Below are 20,650 nucleotides of genomic sequence, written 5' to 3' on the forward strand. Positions count from 1 at the left end.
AATTGTTTTAAATGTTTAAAAAAATAAAACTAAACATCTGTTGACCCGGCCAACCAACCAAGATGGCCACCATGTCTAAAAATAGAACATATAGGGGTAAAATTGCAGGCATATAACTCAAAAACCAAAGCATTTAGAGCAAATCTGACATGGTTTTATATATTTATCAGGTCAAGATCTATCTGCCCTGATATTTTCAGATGAATCAGACATCCCATTGTTGGGTTGCTGCCCCGGAATTGTTAATTTTAAGTAAATTTTGCTGTTTTTTGTTATTATCTTGAATATTATTATAGATAAAGATAAACTGTAAAGAACAATAATGTTCAGTAAAATAAGATCTACAAATAAGTCAACTTACCAAAATTGTCAATTGATCCCTTAAGGAGTTATTGCCCTTTATAGTAAATTTTTAACGTTTTTCATGAATGTTTGTAAATTTTTAGAAAATATTTTCCACTGTAATTACTGCACCAAGTTTATTATAGATAGACATTTTGTAGCAACAAGAATGTTCAGTAAAGTAAGATCCACAAACACATCTCCATCACCAAACCACAATTTTGTCATGAATCCACCCGTGTCTATTGTTTAATATGCACATAGACCAAGGTGAGCGTCACAGGCTCTTGAGAGCCTCTAGTTTTTTGTACCCATATTATAAAGAAGGTCATCATACAGCTACATAATAAACACAAAATTGAAATTTTTGCCTTTATCATAAAAAAAACTGTCAAAATATTTGGGTTATTATTTTCAATGAGGTGCTCGGGCATATGCATGCATGCATTACACATTCAACAGCAAAATACAGCATGACTGTATAAAATCATTCATACATCATAATAGTGACAATAAATCTTTTATATTCTAACCAAAAATAGATTTCATTTATCTCGTATAGTATTAATTCAAAGAAATTTTATGTATCAATGTTTTTTTTAATAATTTTTCAATACATATTTGGAATGGTTATCAGTTCTCACCTTGATTGCAGAAATACTAATATATTGATGTTAGAATGACTGCAAATTTGTAGTTGTTTCAGAATGAAATCTTTTTTTCAGATGATTGTTATTTTCTAGTTCCATAATTTTTGAACATAGGTAGCTATGGTCTTACATTCTTTAAATTTTTGTCCAAAATTGTCTTAATTTAAATAAAATATAATTAAAGAACAGCTGGCATATAGTTTTGATTGCATATGGTCATGTTTCAGATTTTGGCCAGTTTCAGTCAGGGATTTACACTGTTTTTCTTTCTGTTCTAATCTTAATTTTATAATCCAACCTAAACCTCCAACAATTCATGATCAAAGTTTGGCCTTCGACAATGAACAGAATCAATACATTACAGGATTTTTTTATTTTTTTTATTGAAAAATGACTAAATGTATAATTTTTTGTTCATTAAAGGTGACAGCAGTAAATACAATTCCACAAGAGGGACAGACAGAAAGTATTATGTATTATGCAGCGCCTGGACGTAAGTTGTCTATAAGTTATTATAGAATTACCTACGCCTTTTTATAGGAATTTATTGGTGCATAAACTGGACCTATTAACTCGCACAAAAATAAAAGCTTCAGACTTGTGAACAAACAATGAACCCTTAATTGTAGTTCCTTTATTTATATACTATCAATATAAAACCGTCTTTAAAATTGCTATATTGCAGAGTATAGAACATCCTTAATCATAGATATTATATAAGACTTGGGAGTTTAAAGAGATTTAGATCTTATCATAAAATTATACTGCTACTTGATTGTGTTATAGGTTTATTTTATGAATATTTGCTGAAGATTGTTATGTTTATATTGCATTAGATGGCAATTTATTTCTTTCAGAGGTATAATTTCACTAATATAAAATTCCTGCAGGAATACTTTTGTTGTAAAACAGAGCTTAAAAAAAACATAAATATAAAAAAGGAGAAGTGGTATGATATCGAATGAGACAACTTTCCACAAGAGACCAAAATGACACAGAAATTAACAACTATAAGTCTGCGTACAGCCTTCAACATGATGAGCAAAGCCCATACCGCATAGTTAGCTATAAAAATTGTAAAACCATTCAAAGGAGAAAACAAACGGCCTTATTTATGTAAAAAATTAATGAAAAACAAATATGTTACACTTATAGTAATGACAACCACTGAATTACAGGCAACATATTTTCATCACTAATGTTGTCAGTAATTTAAAGCTTTATCACACTTAACTAATATAATAGAAAGTTCCATGCTGAATTCTCTTTATTTTGTGTGGAAAATATTGCATTGTTGTACAATAAATAATACTGTTGGTTAATAGTTATGATAAATAAAGTAAATATTTCAGCTCCACTCCCACCAACATTTAGTCCAGTAACTACTGAAATAGGTAAAGCAGTGAGCACACAGAGAACAATTGGTGTCACACTGAATGGAGAGTGGTTTTTCTATAACAAGGACAATGGTGTTTTCACTGACTGGGGAGTGATTGTTTGTACAGGGGTTAACTGTGATAACTATGGTCATGATGGTTAGTTATTTTAGAAAGTAAAATATTAAATAGAAATTTAGGAGCACAAAAGAACTGAATAATTAATTGCATGTTTCTTTAAATTCATTGGCAAATGTTTTATATATACTCTGTCAAAGAACAGATTGTCAGTAATTCCATCAGTAGGTGCTGCTTAGTGAATCAACTGAAATTAAGTACAGACAGATTTGCCATATTTGGTCTTTTATAGTTCGGTTAACTCAAAGATGCATGATAAATGCCAATTTGAAATTTCTTGTGAATGCAAGCTTTTGCACACTATTATACATTCTGTCCAATGCTTTCTTTTATAATGGGCTTGTATTTACACTAAATCCATTGGATGTTAGATGTTTACTGATTGTTATTTCAGTCTTAGATACATGATTTTTTTCGTTAGTTGTTATTGGCTTTTAGTAACTTGGAGTACTCTCAGATCTGTACTTTGTGCCTTTTTGTTGTGAGGGATGAGGGATAGCTATATAACCTGCTATATTTAAGATTAAAACAAAAAATAATTTAATTGTCTAGGTGATGGAACAGGAACTAAAGTGGGAAATCCATTTGGAGTTGGGACATTCAAAACATGGAAACAAGCTCAACAAACAGGGTTTGTAGAACCTTACAGAGCTACTAACAACACATGGATTGTTGAAAGATACAGTAAGTAATCATATGGCTTAATTTATTTGATTTAACTTAATGCATTATGACAAATAGTGATAAATTCTGGTCTTTATTTCTGGTCCCAAAAACAAATGGTAAACTTTGAGTGTGAGAGATACATATTCAATAGTCATGATAGTATAAAATGTCTGAGGTTGCTCTATACACAAACTGTATAAAAACACCTGCCATTAGAAAAGGGTAGATAATTCCGAATTAAGAATAATTTCTAATAAGAGATATCTTTGTTACAGATGCTGCAGTGGGACGCCGTAAGAGAAGTAGTCATGAGGTAGAATTTATGTTAGGAGAAGATAATGATTGTTCCAAACGAGAAGATACAGTCTACTGTAATGGACCTTTAGCCCCTGGAAAGAGTTATACGTAAGATGGATATATAGTCATGTTAATCTCATTAGTATCCTACTTTTTCAATCTGTTTGTTCATCAGTCTATCATATGAGGTACGTCGTATAGAAATCGATATTATGCAAGTGCAAGTAAAGCTGTACATGCATTGCTTGTATAGACTTTGATTGATTTTGGACCATTAAAATACAAAATAATGGAAGATTTTTTTTTCTTTTTGTAGGGTTCTCATGACTTTTCAATTTTAAAACAGTTACAGACATTGCATAGAGATTTTATTCAACCCTGAAATAGGTTAACAGATATATTGATATTCATTTGCATATCTTGATAAGTTGATTATATATCTGATCAAGTTGAATTACACATTCTTTGCAGCCGGATGTTAAGTAAGCAACAATCAAATAATCAGACAGACAGACTTGATACTGTAAATTCAGAAATCATTGCAAGGTTTTTAATAATGCGAATAATGCGACTGGGTGAGTATTGCAATAATAAGAACTTGCATTTTGATATGCAGATTTTTTTGTAATCACAATAATTAAACTCACAATGTTGTCCATTCTTGAACAAGCGCAATAATAGTTGCACACAATAATTTCTGAATTTACAGTAATTTGAAAAACATCTTTTTAAACTTAAACTTAATATATTTTATAGCATTGTGGCATTTACTTGTACTGCTGGTGGGTGCACAGAATCTGCCCAATTCGGACCGTTTCCAACACAACCTGGTAAGTATAGAATAGAATTCTTGCAGTTTTAAAATAAAAAAAAATAAAGAATATTGTATTATTTAATATCAAGAAATGTTAATAGTCTCATAAACTTTAACAGACCCAAATTTAAAGTAAACAGTAGATACTGAATCAATGTATATGCCACCCCCTAAAAACAACACTCCATGACAAGCTCAATGTACTAACATTTTCTTTCTGAAGTGGAAAATGTGCATTCAGGCATTCTTAACTCTAAGTCATCATTATATTTTCCTACATACATATTTAAAGCATGTCTTTGGGAAAAAATATTGATGATTATTTGTTAACAGTGTTGGTTTTTTGATATGGTTTTTTCTCTATACAGTGTTTTGCTGTACCCTGTAATTTAAGTGATATGAGAATAATTTATGCTAAATGGTGTTATTTTTCATTAATTTCATTCACACATTCAGTATATATGACTACTTTGTTTTAGATTGCAAATTTAATTTATAAATTTAGATTCAATAACTGATAATGCTTGTGTTTTTAAATTGTAGTATGTAAATATATTAGAAGTGAATGCATCTTTTTTTATAGCTTTGTTGGCATGCATAAGAAACAAAAAAGAGGCATTCACTTCTTTAATAGATTTGCTAGTGCTGATAGAGTTTCATTCAAACATCCAACTTGTCATTAGTGGCTTTAATAGATCACCAGCATTTAAATTATTTTCTTGTAGCTTAATTATAATCATTTGATCATCAATATTTTTAGAAGCAAGAGAAAAGCATCAATTTTAAAATGTGTCAACTTAATTAATTCTGTGAAAGATCCTGAATTTCTCTGACACATTCATCAGAAGTATGTAAAAGTCCCATACACCATTTGAACTATGATTCAACCATACAAACATCATAAACCTATTGTAATTGCTGTTCTGAATACACATCATCAAGGCAGACACGTTTGTCCTTTAATTGGACATGAATTTACACATTAATTTAATTTCAAAGCTTAAATTTATACATTAAAAAATTAACAACTGTGGGATATTTTGTTGAAATAAATTTGGGGTTTGTTTTAAATGAAGAAATTAATGGTGATGATTGCTTCTTTTGTTATCATTTAGGCAATATTATACTTATGATAAAATAATGAAGAATGTTGGTTTTTTTAAAAGAAATAAAGTTTCAGTTTATTCAATGTAGTATGAATATTTAGATATATTGGTTAACAAATCTGTTAACACTCATTTCCTGTTGTAAGAAAAGGATTTTATAAAGAATGCAAATGAAACAAGAAAATTCATACTTTTTATGTTACTGAAAAGTTTTGTTTTTAAATTCTAATTTGTTAATTACAAATGAAGTTTAATAATATAAAGTTTGAATGTATTGTGATACACTTATCTTTACATTAAGTTACGTCTGTCAAACCACCCCTTCAATCCTCATATATCATCAATCTTGTGTTTGACAGACTCGCTAATCAATGTCTATTTTATTTTGTAGAGCCAGAGGATGTACCAATTGCCATCATAGCAGGAGCTGCAGCTGCTGTAGTGGTTTTTATCATCGTCATCATCATTATTGTCGTGATAAAAAAGAAAAGGAACAGGTACAATGGAAAAATTGTTTTTTATCAAATTTACAATACATAGAAGTTTCAAACTGTTCCATAACATAGAAAAACTAAGTAAACACTTGATTTAACTGTTTATTTCAAGGTTGTTTAAGTACCGAATGTTTGCACAATATTAGTATGTTCCTTTTTTTCCCGTTCAAAAAGTGCTTTGGTAGAAAGCTTTTACACTCTCACTAAATTACAATTCTTTTATTAATTTTCTTTTTTCATATCTGTATTTTCCCCAGATAATTCAGATAGCATTGTTATATATCAAACTTAGGGTTGGTGGTCTTAAGACAAGTATAAAATATAAATAAACGAAAATCTTTCATATTACATTCTTTTACTTTGGATTCCAACAAAAAAAAAGGCTGATACATGTAATAATCACAACAATCATGGATAAGGCAATACAGTTCCAATAAATACAGATTCAACATACAGATATACATACAAAAGCATCATGGTAAACTGGGAAATTTGCAATACCATCTTGTTTCTAAGAATTATAATATTGTGGATTTATTTATTTTCATGGATTAGGAAGAACTTACACGTTTGTAGATATTTAATTTTGTGGTTTTACTGAAATCTGCTTACAAGCCTATACAAATTTAGTTATTCATTGACCGTTTAATTTCTTATTGGTTCACCTGTACCAACGAAATCGAGGAAAATTGGTATCCATTGAATAATAATAAATCCACAGTAATACATTCACATAACACATCTATAATTTGACTTTTCAGAATCTAAAGGACTATGGGTAATCTCATTGTTCGTACACCAAAATGAAAATAACATTTCGTCATTGGTTGAATTTCCATTGTTTAGAACGTTTTAAACAAATAGTAACGTTTTGGTGTACGCTTTTGAAAATATTACCAAAAATGCATTAGATTCTGAAATGGCAAATTGCCTACATTAGAGATACTGGTACAGAGTTATGTTGTAGATTAAATAAATCTCTAAGATAGAGATATTTATTATTACTTTTAAAAAGAGATTATCATAGTACAGGAGAAATACCTGAAATATTTAATTAATTATTTTAAGAAATATACCAAAGAAGATGGAGGAGGAGGCTGAACCTGACTTCAGTAACCCAGCAGGACTGGAGACTCCCTCAGTAGAGAGGAAAAATATAAAGAAAAATCGGTAAGGAGCATTGAAATGAAGGAGATGCTAGTATATCAGTGAGTCAGTAATTCATCAATTAAATAACGACGTCTTACAGGCAGCATGCAGTCTTGCAATAGTAAAGTGTCCATATAATAGGTCAAATGCTAAATTACCCAGAGTATTGACAAGTAAAATCTAAATTGTTATTAAACTTGACTCAGGTCAAAGACCAAAAAAAATGTTTGAAAAATTATTTTAGTATGCTTATCTGACTCTCAAGGGAATGAGGCATTTAATCAGCATGTAGTATGTTTTATGTAAAGAATGAAAATTTATTATACACAAAATTTTTAACATTTTCCTTTTTTTTTACTTTTTATTTATAACTTATTATCTAACGGAAATAAATTCCATCAATCTTAATCCATCTAAGCTTGACTTCCCTTTTGAAGTGTCATGACTATAGTTGAAAAAAAGGGTTTTGCTTTTGAAAATCATATTCCATCAATATAGAAACCTGTTAAAGTTTCATTTGTTGGTATTAATTATATGTTATATTTTTATCAATAAGAACAGTTTGTTTATGACTTTTTTTCATTTATTCATTTCAGACCTATAAGATTGAGAGATTTTGAGGCTAAAATTGAAGAGCTTCATAAAGACAGTAATCTTAGATTTGCCCATGAGTATGAGGTAAACATGTAGGAAGTTAAGTTGGTATTTTAATGAAACTCCTTCTTTGAAAGTGATAACTGCAGTTTGTGTGGTCTAGTGGTTGTGTTTTCACCTTGAGTGTGAGAGGTAGCTGGTTACAACCCAGGCCAGGTCGTTCTAATGACTTTAAAAGTGGAATTGGCTGTTTCTCCGCTAATGCTGCATTAATGAGTAAGAGCAAAGACTAGTTGGCTCAAAGTTAGAATAATTTGTTCAGGTAAGGTGACATATCTTCCTGCAGACTGTTACCTTGTGAACTAGCTATATATAGCTTGTTAAAAATCTGACTCAGGGTGTCTTTCTAATACAATGTAGGGTTAACATTCATATAATGCGCATCGACATGTTCTTTTCCAGAATATGCATATTAATTTGCTGATGGACGTGTAGCAGCATCTATGTGCTTTATATGATTTATTTTTAAACATTTTATTATTAGCACTAGATATTGAATGAAGATTTAGGCAGTAAATACAATAGTTTCAATGTTATGATGATGTTTTATGTTAACATATCAAAATGATGCACTCTCACTAAATATTGAGTAAATAATGGGTAATGACAATATCATAGCTTTTGTATATACATGTTCAATAAAATGCATCAGAAGTATCTTGTCTTTAAAAATGTTATTAATCATCTGTATTTCTATTCCAAGAAGATTTATTCATTTGACTTTTTTTCTTAGGAACTAAAAACCCTGACAGACCCCAAAACAATGAAAGGAGTTACCACTTTGCTGGCAGAAACTGAGGACAATAAACTGAAAAACAGATATGTTAATATTCTTCCTTGTAAGTTACTTAGTTATTAAAGAGGGTGGTAAAGGGTTATTGTCATGCAACATGTTTTGCCATTTTTATTTCACGTGCAGTTGAGTAAAAGGTTCATTATTCACCGTGTTTCGTGAAATTTGTAAAAAGATCAGCGTGCAAGACATTTTTAATTGTTCGTTCATTGTTAAATGGCAATGTTATTTCACGTTCTTCCCTTTAGTTTAAACATATTTATTTATAGTGGATTGGGAAACAAGTTTTGCAACTTACATTAATCCCTTTTCACTTTGCGGGTGCAAGTGCTGCCTTGTAGCGGCATTGTAGCCTGCTCTTTTTCAAATTTAAAACGGTGTCTTTAACGTGCAAGAGATATGGCTATTCCATGCAGATACCCCCTTTGTGCCCCTCATTAGAGAGTATGCTATCAAGAGTAATAACTGCCTTTAAAACTATAAGGCCAAAAAACAATATGTTTGGTTCCAGATACCCTAAGGACCCTAGAACTTATTTTCAATTTCTGAAAAATAAGTTTTGAAGGATCCCATTTTGTGGAATGTGAATTTGATTTTAATTCATAATTCTGACAATTGAAAACTACATTAGGATTATCTCCCCCTTATGACCATTCGCCCTTTGAAATAATAATAATTAAAATTAAAAACCAATTGTTCAGAGAACAGTTGAAAGTCTTTCCACATCAAAAAAAATTTTAATAAGAAGATAGTTTCTTCATACTGATGTGATAAATAATGGTTTAATTATACTTTTGAGTGAAATAAGGGAGATAATATGCTACTTCCGGTGAAATGAATATCACTTCCGGTCTCAAATGATAGCTTCTTTCACACTGATTCCAAAAATATAAAGTTTCTATATACTTTTGTATGTGCAATGGGAGATAATTGGCCACTTCTGGTTTGTTGTGGAAGTCATTTTTAGTCTTCAGTAATAACTATATGTATCTATATGACAAAATATATGGAATTTGAGTACTTTTATATGGAAAAATTGCAAAAAAGGCTACTTCTGGTTTCTCAAGGTCACTTCCGGTAATAATTTTTCAAGGTCATTTGTCACCTAACCTTTTGTACAAGGTCAAATGCCTTTATAATGATCTTAGTTGAAGTTATAATTAAATAACCTCATTTCAAGACATTTCAGGGGCACCAACTCCTATAAGATGCCATTAAACTGTATCAGACTAAATGTAGCATATTTTCATTACAATAAAGCAGACATTTTGCACTTGTTCTTTTATATGTATCCTTCAAAGTATCAGAGAAAATGCAAAAACAAGCAAAAGTCACAATTAAGATCTTGACCTTTACCTTTGACCTTGACCTCATTTTCTAAGTTAGGACCTAGGGGCATTAAATAAAAACATTCCAGGGTTATACAGTTAACTGTTTATGAGTTAAAAAACATACCGACAAACTTATTTTGTAAAGGTAGATAACTTCTATAAAATTTCATCGAATTGCTTCGATCCAAATTATCCAAAAATTCCTGAGGATGTAACCAACAATTTTTAAAAAGAATTTTGTCACTATCTTTTTTTGTTACGAAGGAGATGCACACACTTGATAAACAGTGAATAGGGAGATAACTCTTACAAAGAAAATTATTCGTGTTAGCACTGTGAAATTTAAAAGCGCTTAAACTGTACAATACAATATAAGAAATACCTAAGCGACATATTGCGAAACAAAAATTTCAAAATGTGGTGGAAAAAAAATATAATAATAATCAGAAGAAATACAATAAGCCTTTCCACAGAAAATTGGAAAGACTTAATTAAGTATCATTCTATCATAAAATTCAAATTTAAGAACAATTTTCCCAATTTCAAAGATTAAATTCACAAACTTCGTTTATTGGGATTTTTGAATGTTTCATAAAACTAGAATTATTTAGACACAAAAATTTTAAGACACGTTATTCATAGTAAATTACTTAGAAAAAACTTTGTTTAGGAGCAGAAACAGAATTAGACGGAAAGATTATCTGACAGGAGGACAGACTCCCAATAACTATAACCTGTCTGGCTCATAGAAAGCATCGTTATAGAAATAGCTTTGCATATTTTATGTATTGTGTAAAAATAAGATGTGGTATAATTGCCAGTGAGACAACTCTCCAGCAGAGACGCATAACATAGAAATTTGTAATGTCATTTCATACATGAAAGATTTTAAAAATTAATATTATGTTTATTTATGCTTAACTTTCAGACGATAATACCATTGTCAAATTATTACCACTGGGAGATGATGACGAAGAAGCATCTACATTCATCAATGCAAACTATATTCCTGTAAGTAATTCATGGATTTCATACTCAAATTATTAAGAAATTGGAATAATTGCTTCTTTCTTACATGTATAAGCTTTCTATCATAGGAACATCCTTTATTGAGTAAAAGAAAAATTAATATTAAAAAAAAACAATAGCATCTTGTTACAGGAGATATTTAAATGGGCCTCTTGTTTGAATTTTATGATGGCTTATTTTGTAATGAAGATCGATCAAATCAAAATCAAATCAAAGTTTTATTTATTGTCGATACCTAGTATATAAACTTATTATTTTGTCTATTGAATTCTTCTCAATGTGCTTTATATACAGTGCCTAATTATAAAGCATATTCATATTGAGAACAATATTGTTAACCTTTGATTTTCATCACACAATATATATGTAAGTCATAATAATTATAGTATAACTAATCGCTGTATTTGAATATCAAAAAATAAGACAACACGTGACCGAACGACGCATGGATTAAACGAGTGCGCAGCACGAGTTTAATCCATAGCGGCGTTCGGTCACAAGTTGTCTTATTTTTGATATTCAAATACGGCGATTAGTTACACTTTTTATTACATTGTCAAATGGCTTTTTTTATGAAATTAATGTAGAAAATGTAAGGGACTATATGTTTTTCCTACGCATTTACAATTTGTTTTGATCTGAATCGACGTCTTGACAACGCCTATTGTTGTATGACGTCATAGAGTGAAATAACCATGTTTATTTCACATGTGAAATTATCGGTTTTTATTTAACTGGAAAATCAATGTAATTTATTGCAACCAATGTAATAATCTGTTATAAATGTTACTTGCCAGCCTTAGGTAGAAATGAAACTGCTGTGCTATTGCATGCTCTTTAAAAAACTATCTGTTAAATTTCATATTTTCAAGGTTATTAACATTTGGTTAGTATTATATGTCTTTTCATATGAAATTGTTGTTTAGTTGTGAGTTTCTGATTTTGCATACTACATCTTATTTTACAGGGCTACAAATCCCAGAGAGAGTACATAGCCTCACAAGGACCTATACCTAGTACTATTGATGACTTCTGGAGAATGGTTTGGGAACAGAGTGTTTCTATTATCGTCATGTTGACATTAGCTAAAGAAGATGGCAGGGTAGGTACCCTAACACATGATTTTCTCATTGTTAAGAAGACTTTGCCAATTTATTACTTATGTTTCAAATCCCTCTCTGTGTATGATTTGTATTGGATGAAAATAATATGTTTATGAATGTTCCAGAAAATAGTATGACACCCTCTCAGGAATAATTTAGATAATGTGGTGCCATTTATGACTAATCAAAATCTGTTTGTGGTTTGTAATTTTGTGGATTCATCAAAAGGAATGTTTGTTTCTTTTGTAATTCTTTGAAATAAAATTAAGGACAACCAGCTTTTATGCTTCAATCATACTTTCCTTATTAATGTTTTTCTCTCAGTTAATTTTGTGTCATGCAAAACAATTAGAGTTAGCTCCCTTTGTTTACAAATATCTTTTAGACATAAAGCTTAAAAGTAAGGAAGACTCTTTTATTGTTTTCTTTTTTTCATTATTGATAATTTCAGATAAAATGTGAAACTTACTGGCCAACAGAACAATCAGAAGCCAAACAGTATGGAGATATCGTTGTGGACATGCAATCTTGTTCGACAATCAACACATATGAATTCAGAATATTTAAACTGACTCTGGTAAGTTTTGTAGAATGTAATCTTAATGCCAATAGTTACGCAACCTCTACACAGTACATACACATACATGTATTTTTCATTTGATATGAAAATCAAACCTTTTTTAATGTCCTCTCTTGATAAGCCTAGACAAACTTTTTATCAATTTTCAGGCCATTAGATATGATGAGATTATAACATTAACTAATGATGCTTTAAAAGAATGATCAAATATAACTCTTTAGATGGCAAATTATTGCCATAATTTTAACCCTCATAGCAGTTAGCAAGGGATATCAAATATTAAAATAAACACAGAATTAACTAATTTTTGGGGTTTTGATTTTGCTCTTAGTAGGTCTCAAGTTTTTTAACTGAAAAAGATGATGGTAGATCATAAATTTAATTAACAAATATACAAAGTGTTTGAGGAATGGATTAATTAGGTACCAAATTAGGTTAAATAGAATATGATGTGATTCTTTCTATTGGCACTCAGTACCAGTATATAAGTTTAATAATTTTTTTAAAAGCCAATGAGTTAAAACTTGTTCAAATTGCATATCATTTCACTAAAAGACTATTAAAAGTTCACAGCTAGAAATCGTATGTCAAAATTTAAACCTGTTCAACATGTATAATAACTAGTGCAAAATTTGTTCTAGGGTGACAAATCCAGGACATTAAAACATTTCCATTTCCTTAATTGGAAAGATTTCTCAGCCAATGTACAGAATGATGTCATGGTTGACTTCATCTCCAACGTACGCAGTCATGTGACCATTCCAGAGAGCAGAGTACCAATGATTGTTCATTGCAGGTAAGTGCACATTTTGAGTCAGATTATTATCTACTATCCAAAACTATAGAAATTTTATTTTTAAAAAAATCAATATTTACTAGCATGATCTCAACAATTTTTTCCTTATTTGTGTCATGAATATAGACTTTATTTTTTTACTTTGAAGTTATTATTAGATTTATGAATCCAGCATTCACATCATAGAATAACTTATAGTTTTGCTTTAAGGAATTTTAAAAAGAAAAGTTCTCTGAAGATAGAAAACAAGCTTCCTATTGCATACATGTGACAGAGTTGTCAAGTCATGACTGGCGATTTAAAACATTTAAAAATATGTGTCACCAAAGTTGTGTACTTACCCATAAAAAGGTTTTTAAGGGACCAAATATTGTAGCAGGGATTTTCTTTTTTGGGGATGTCAAATCAAATTAATTGATCATAATCCATAGCAGAGTTAGTGCTGTCTCAAAATTTATCATAGTAGGGGAGGGGACGGGAGGCACCTAATTACAGGTGTTACCTTTTACTTAGATATTTTGTAGAATACAGGTAAATCATGTAAAGGGTAGTTGAGGTCTTTAATAAGTTGCTCCCATTTCCACATGCATTTAATTCTGGAAAAGCCAATAATGCTGAATGTGGCACCAAAAAAAATCAAACAATATAAAAATCTTATGACACCCACAGATGGTATACTTTAACAGTATAAGGTAATGTTACTTATCTAAATCATGTTCTATATTTACAGTGCTGGAGTTGGCAGAACAGGAACATTTATTGCCCTTGACCACATGATACTACCAATATTAGTGATATCATATCTAAATCATGTTCTATATTTACAGTGCTGGTGTTGTAGGACCGTTACATTTATTGCCCTTGATCACATGATACTACCAATATTAGTGATATCATATCTAAATCATGTTCTATATTTACAGTGCTGGTGTTGGAAGGACCGTTACATTTATTGCCCTTGATCACATGATACTACCAATATTAGTGATATCATATCTAAATCATGTTCTATATTTACAGTGCTGGTGTTGGAAGGACCGTTACATTTATTGCCCTTGATCACATGATACTACCAATATTAGTGATATCATATCTAAATCATGTTCTATATTTACAGTGCTGGTGTTGGAAGGACCGTTACATTTATTTCCCTTGATCACATGATACTACCAATATTAGTGATATCATATCTAAATCATGTTCTATATTTACAGTGCTGGTGTTGGAAGGACCGCTACATTTATTGCCCTTGATCACATGATACTACCAATATTAGTGATATCATATCTAAATCATGTTCTATATTTACAGTGCTGGTGTTTGAAGGACCGTTACATTTATTGCCCTTGATCACATGATACTACCAATATTAGTGATATCATATCTAAATCATGTTCTATATTTACAGTGCTGGTGTTGGAAGGACCGTTACATTTATTGCCCTTGATCACATGATACTACCAATATTAGTGATATCATATCTAAATCATGTTCTATATTTACAGTGCTGGTGTTGGAAGGACCGTTACATTTATTGCCCTTGATCACATGATACTACCAATATTAGTGATATCATATCTAAATCATGTTCTATATTTACAGTGCTGGTGTTGGAAGGACCGTTACATTTATTGCCCTTGATCACATGATACTACCAATATTAGTGATATCATATCTAAATCATGTTCTATATTTACAGTGCTGGTGTTGGAAGGACCGTTACATTTATTGCCCTTGATCACATGATACTACCAATATTAGTGATATCATATCTAAATCATGTTCTATATTTACAGTGCTGGTGTTTGAAGGACCGTTACATTTATTGCCCTTGATCACATGATACTACCAATATTAGTGATATCATATCTAAATCATGTTCTATATTTACAGTGCTGGTGTTGGAAGGACCGTTACATTTATTGCCCTTGATCACATGATACTACCAATATTAGTGATATCATATCTAAATCATGTTCTATATTTACAGTGCTGGTGTTTGAAGGACCGTTACATTTATTGCCCTTGATCACATGATACTACCAATATTAGTGATATCATATCTAAATCATGTTCTATATTTACAGTGCTGGTGTTGGAAGGACCGTTACATTTATTGCCCTTGATCACATGATACTACCAATATTAGTGATATCATATCTAAATCATGTTCTATATTTACAGTGCTGGTGTTTGAAGGACCGTTACATTTATTGCCCTTGATCACATGATACTACCAATATTAGTGATATCATATCTAAATCATGTTCTATATTTACAGTGCTGGTGTTGGAAGGACCGTTACATTTATTGCCCTTGATCACATGATACTACCAATATTAGTGATATCATATCTAAATCATGTTCTATATTTACAGTGCTGGTGTTGGAAGGACCGTTACATTTATTGCCCTTGATCACATGATACTACCAATATTAGTGATATCATATCTAAATCATGTTCTATATTTACAGTGCTGGTGTTGGAAGGACCGTTACATTTATTGCCCTTGATCACATGATACTACCAATATTAGTGATATCATATCTAAATCATGTTCTATATTTACAGTGCTGGTGTTTGAAGGACCGTTACATTTATTGCCCTTGATCACATGATACTACCAATATTAGTGATATCATATCTAAATCATGTTCTATATTTACAGTGCTGGTGTTGGAAGGACCGTTACATTTATTGCCCTTGATCACATGATACTACCAATATTAGTGATATCATATCTAAATCATGTTCTATATTTACAGTGCTGGTGTTGGAAGGACCGTTACATTTATTGCCCTTGATCACATGATACTACCAATATTAGTGATATCATATCTAAATCATGTTCTATATTTACAGTGCTGGTGTTGGAAGGACCGTTACATTTATTGCCCTTGATCACATGATACTACCAATATTAGTGATATCATATCTAAATCATGTTCTATATTTACAGTGCTGGTGTTGGAAGGACCGTTACATTTATTGCCCTTGATCACATGATACTACCAATATTAGTGATATCATATCTAAATCATGTTCTATATTTACAGTGCTGGTGTTTGAAGGACCGTTACATTTATTGCCCTTGATCACATGATACTACCAATATTAGTGATATCATATCTAAATCATGTTCTATATTTACAGTGCTGGTGTTGGAAGGACCGTTACATTTATTTCCCTTGATCACATGATACTACCAATATTAGTGATATCATATCTAAATCATGTTCTATATTTACAGTGCTGGTGTTGGAAGGACCGTTACATTTATTGCCCTTGATCACATGATACTACCAATATTAGTGATATCATATCTAAATCATGTTCTATATTTACAGTGCTGGTGTTGGAAGGACAGGAACATTTATTGCCCTGGATCACATGATGCAGTTTATCAAAGAACATGATTTTAATTCTACCATTGACATTTTTGATTTTGTGGTTAAGATGAGAAAATGTCGAATGTACATGGTACAAACTGAGGTAATTAATGTTGTTAATGAACTGATTATTACATGTATTAATGGGTTAAGTAATTGCATATTTCACATATCTGATTCTTTCATTCCTCTGACATACAACAATAAGTGTTGTCAAAACATTGTCAATGAATTGAAGTAGCATCAAAGAATTGAAATGTGTATGCGTAGGAAAAGATATAGTTCCTGTCATATTCTAATTCATTTCCAACAAAAAATCTTTGTTCAAAGTAATGGAAAAATAACTAGTCTGATGATTAAAATATTGAAAAATTATCAACCTGTGACTGAATAATACTGATAACTCATTCATGTGATACAAATATTCCATGAATTATTCTGATGCAACATCAATTGTAACGTTCAATTTGATTGGATATTATGTCACTTATTTTCATGGCATCAATTGACAATTGATGCTATGAAAAAACATGCAGAAGTGCAGATGAAGTATGACAGATTTTAAATGCATGTTTTAACGCTGTCAGTTTCATTAGAATGGAGATAATCATATTGTATTCTAAGCCCCAAAGGCATTAATTGGTTATTTGATGGTTGCAAATACTAGTTTTCTGCCTCAGCTAAGACGTCGACAGTAAACTTAATTTGGGACTATCAGATCACTAATTGATGCTGTCTGAGCTTAAAATACAATACAGTTACTACTTAGTTGCTACTTAATATGTTGTTCAATCCTTCTTTGAATATTTTTCTATATTTGAATTCTAGGTATTGTTTTTCTATCCCTTTTTGTCTTGAAAATGTAACTCTCCATTTAGGACAGACAAGATAATGATATATCTCCATTCAATATTAATCACTGAGGTTCTGAGTTTGAACCCCGCAGGTGCACTAGGCTCCAATCTTAATTGAATAGGATTGTCAGTTTTCCTATCGAAGTCGTCATTTTTTCCGGGCACTCTGGCTTCCTCCTCCAATAAAAATTGACTGCCATGAAATGGCCTAAATGAAGTGCTTAAAAGTTGTGTTAAAACACCAAAAACAATCAACATTCAATATTTGAAAGGAGAGATCATATAATGTTCCATCAGGGTTCCTTTTGCCAGTCCCACTAGCAGTAGCATAATATTTAATCAATCATATAGATTTGTAAACTAATATTCTGTTATTCTTTAACTTACAGCAACAGTATATCTTTATCCATGATTGTATCAAAGATATCCTAGAGAAGAAAAGACAGAAAGAAATAGAGGAAGGAGAAGGTGACGGTGAAGGGCTTTACGGCAATGTTGGCAATCCAAATAATCAGGATAATATTTACAGCAATGATGCTTTTGGTAGGTTTTATCATTGACGAAACAATTCAGAATAGTTGAAGTAATATGATATGTTTTTTATCAGACTTTTGATTTGTTTTGAAAATAACAGAAAACTCAGTCTTGTTAAAGAGTTTGATAAATACCAATGCCAATGGACAAATATTCCAGATTTTTTTTTAAATTACCAAAAATTACTAATTATCAGTATGAAATATTTTAATGATGTTTTTAAGTACATATCTGAGATCATCACTGTTTTTTCACACAATAGAGTGGAGGGGGTAGGACCTTTATTTGAACTCCGGAATCTGGGTTTTGAAGTCCGGGATAATGATTGATCCTTCCCCCTCCCCATGATAATAGCTTTAGTCTTAAGTTTACTATGATGAGTTTTGTGTTTTTGGAAAGATTAGAACTTGTTCTAAATATTTACTTAGGCACCACCCTCCCTAACAACAGGACAGGTTAGCTACTGTTACTAAATGTATTCATACTAAAATATAGTTCCCTATAGTTCTCATGTATGTGCACATAATACACAAATAAACTGAAAAAACTGGGTATATTATTGGAGCAGTTCATTCAAGAATATGTGTCATTAAGGTGTGTTTATGTGCAGGCTTTTTTAAAAACATTTTGATTAGGTAAGTGGGTATTGATTCAACTAGTATGATTGACAACTGTCATTATCACTAAACAATCAGAGACAAGGTGGACCTTTAATTACAATGCCTCACCCCCTAAACTGCCAATCAAATTGACCACATTACCTATCAACCTCAGTCTTACATAATTATATAGACCACTCAATTCAATTCAATTCTTTATTTACTTTAAACAATACAGTTTATCAGTATAATATGCATAAATATACAGTTTACAAGTTGTATAGCGTTAACATACACATAAATAACAGACCACTCCAATATGCATCTAATTCTTAATACACAAGTATTTGACCTCATAATTGATTACACAAATGTGTGTATTATTTGTTTGATATTTATAAGGATGATAGATTTATTTATTGCCAATTACTTTTGATCTACATTACAAAAAAATAATTCTGTAAATTATATCTGAAAGATAGTTGATTAATGGATTAACAAGATCTTAAAAAAATGAAATATGAATATAAATATAAATATGAATATATAAAAGGCTTGATAAATTTCCAATAATCATCTGTAATTAATCAACAATTTAGATTAGTTCACTTTTTTTATCAGGAATTGGCCTGAAACAGTTTTAAAATTTATAAACTTTTAATTATAACAAACCTTTGTTTATTAGTTTATTTCCCATCAATCATTATATCTATTTTAGTCATTTGAATTTGTATTAGAAGTAAATATATATTTTTGCAATCAAGAAAGAATCCACATTTCAATAAAATTAGTTTTATTAATTAGTTTACTTTGAAAATAAAATTGAAAATGCCCTGTGTTGAAAAATACATTTAAATTTGATCAAAAGGCACTCTAAAACTTTTAATTTTCAATGCAATATTACCTCTGTTTCAACTTACAAAATGCCCCAAAACAACATTTTTAGATGATTTTTGTTGGCACTTTAATGCTTTTAGCTGTTGATCTAAATTTATGTCTTACAAGGATATTTGGTAACATTTACTAGAAGAATTTTTGCATTTTTTTGTTTTTTTGAAAAATGTTCAGAACCAGCAACATAATTTCGAATAGATATAAACTGCAGTTTAAATAAAATTGTGTAAATTTAGAGACCCATATTAATTAATTTGAGCTCATTTTATCCTCATACTGGAAAAGCATTATTTTCTTCATAAGACCTGCTGTAAATGCAATTTTCAGCAATAGTGCTTTATAAATGTTCATTTTTCCCCCACCATACCTTAATATGAAACAATTCAAACTACTGTTCTAATCTTTCCATGAGTGATATCCATCACTTTGATTTTTCTTCATGTTTTGCAATGGCATTGTCAGTTTGTTATAGACTTTTGAGTTTGGTTATCCCTTTGGTATCTGTAATCACTCTTGAAGAAATGAATATTATGCTTGATGATAAAATGAAGCTTGATGAAACTTTAATATTTTTATTAACTTTCTGTTGTAGAGCCTGATCAAGATCTTTACCAGAATGTTGATATGGCACAACCAAAGACTGAGTTATAACATGTGATCTCCACAGTAATCCAAAAGAATTGTGATATTATTATGTCTATGCAATTGTGAAAGTGACATAGGTTGTATTTTGTTCAGAAATCTGTTATTATGATTTATAACAAAAAAAATAATATTTTTATTTGCTTTAAATAATATTTTTTCATTATTTTACATGTGTATACTGAATATTTAACTTGTTTAACTTCAAATTATAGATTGTAAATTCATAACAATTTAAATATAGTCAAAATCTCCTGTTATGAGACTGTTATGTAATTAAAAAACAGATTTTGTGTCTTTGTCTACGCTTAATGGATGTTAGCTCCTCTTGAATTTTTGGCAGATTATTGGAATCATTAAGATTTATGCATGCAGTTAGAAATTTTGTATACTAACCCCTACTTTTTATTGCATAATTG

The 20,650-nt window shown here is 30.4% G+C and overlaps 1 protein-coding gene across 1 annotated transcript in view; it reads left to right on the top strand.

The window, feature by feature from the left end:
* Positions 1-20,266, top strand: part of LOC139493010 (phosphatidylinositol phosphatase PTPRQ-like) — a 279,255-nt gene extending 258,989 nt beyond the window's left edge. The window contains exons 29-44 of the mRNA XM_071281153.1: positions 1,416-1,485; positions 2,345-2,518; positions 3,059-3,190; positions 3,448-3,577; positions 4,226-4,299; positions 5,781-5,886; positions 6,952-7,053; positions 7,629-7,710; positions 8,420-8,525; positions 10,739-10,821; positions 11,807-11,941; positions 12,394-12,519; positions 13,164-13,318; positions 16,667-16,811; positions 17,952-18,105; positions 20,182-20,266. Of these exons, the coding sequence (XP_071137254.1) occupies positions 1,416-1,485; positions 2,345-2,518; positions 3,059-3,190; positions 3,448-3,577; positions 4,226-4,299; positions 5,781-5,886; positions 6,952-7,053; positions 7,629-7,710; positions 8,420-8,525; positions 10,739-10,821; positions 11,807-11,941; positions 12,394-12,519; positions 13,164-13,318; positions 16,667-16,811; positions 17,952-18,105; positions 20,182-20,240 (1,833 nt within the window). The 3' untranslated portion in view covers positions 20,241-20,266. The remainder of the gene's footprint in view (positions 1-1,415; positions 1,486-2,344; positions 2,519-3,058; positions 3,191-3,447; positions 3,578-4,225; positions 4,300-5,780; positions 5,887-6,951; positions 7,054-7,628; positions 7,711-8,419; positions 8,526-10,738; positions 10,822-11,806; positions 11,942-12,393; positions 12,520-13,163; positions 13,319-16,666; positions 16,812-17,951; positions 18,106-20,181) is intronic.
* The last annotated feature ends 384 nt before the right edge of the window (positions 20,267-20,650 follow it).

The sequence above is a fragment of the Mytilus edulis genome, chromosome 10 (genome assembly GCF_963676685.1).
Source record: "Mytilus edulis chromosome 10, xbMytEdul2.2, whole genome shotgun sequence".
Classification (NCBI taxonomy): domain Eukaryota; kingdom Metazoa; phylum Mollusca; class Bivalvia; order Mytilida; family Mytilidae; genus Mytilus; species Mytilus edulis.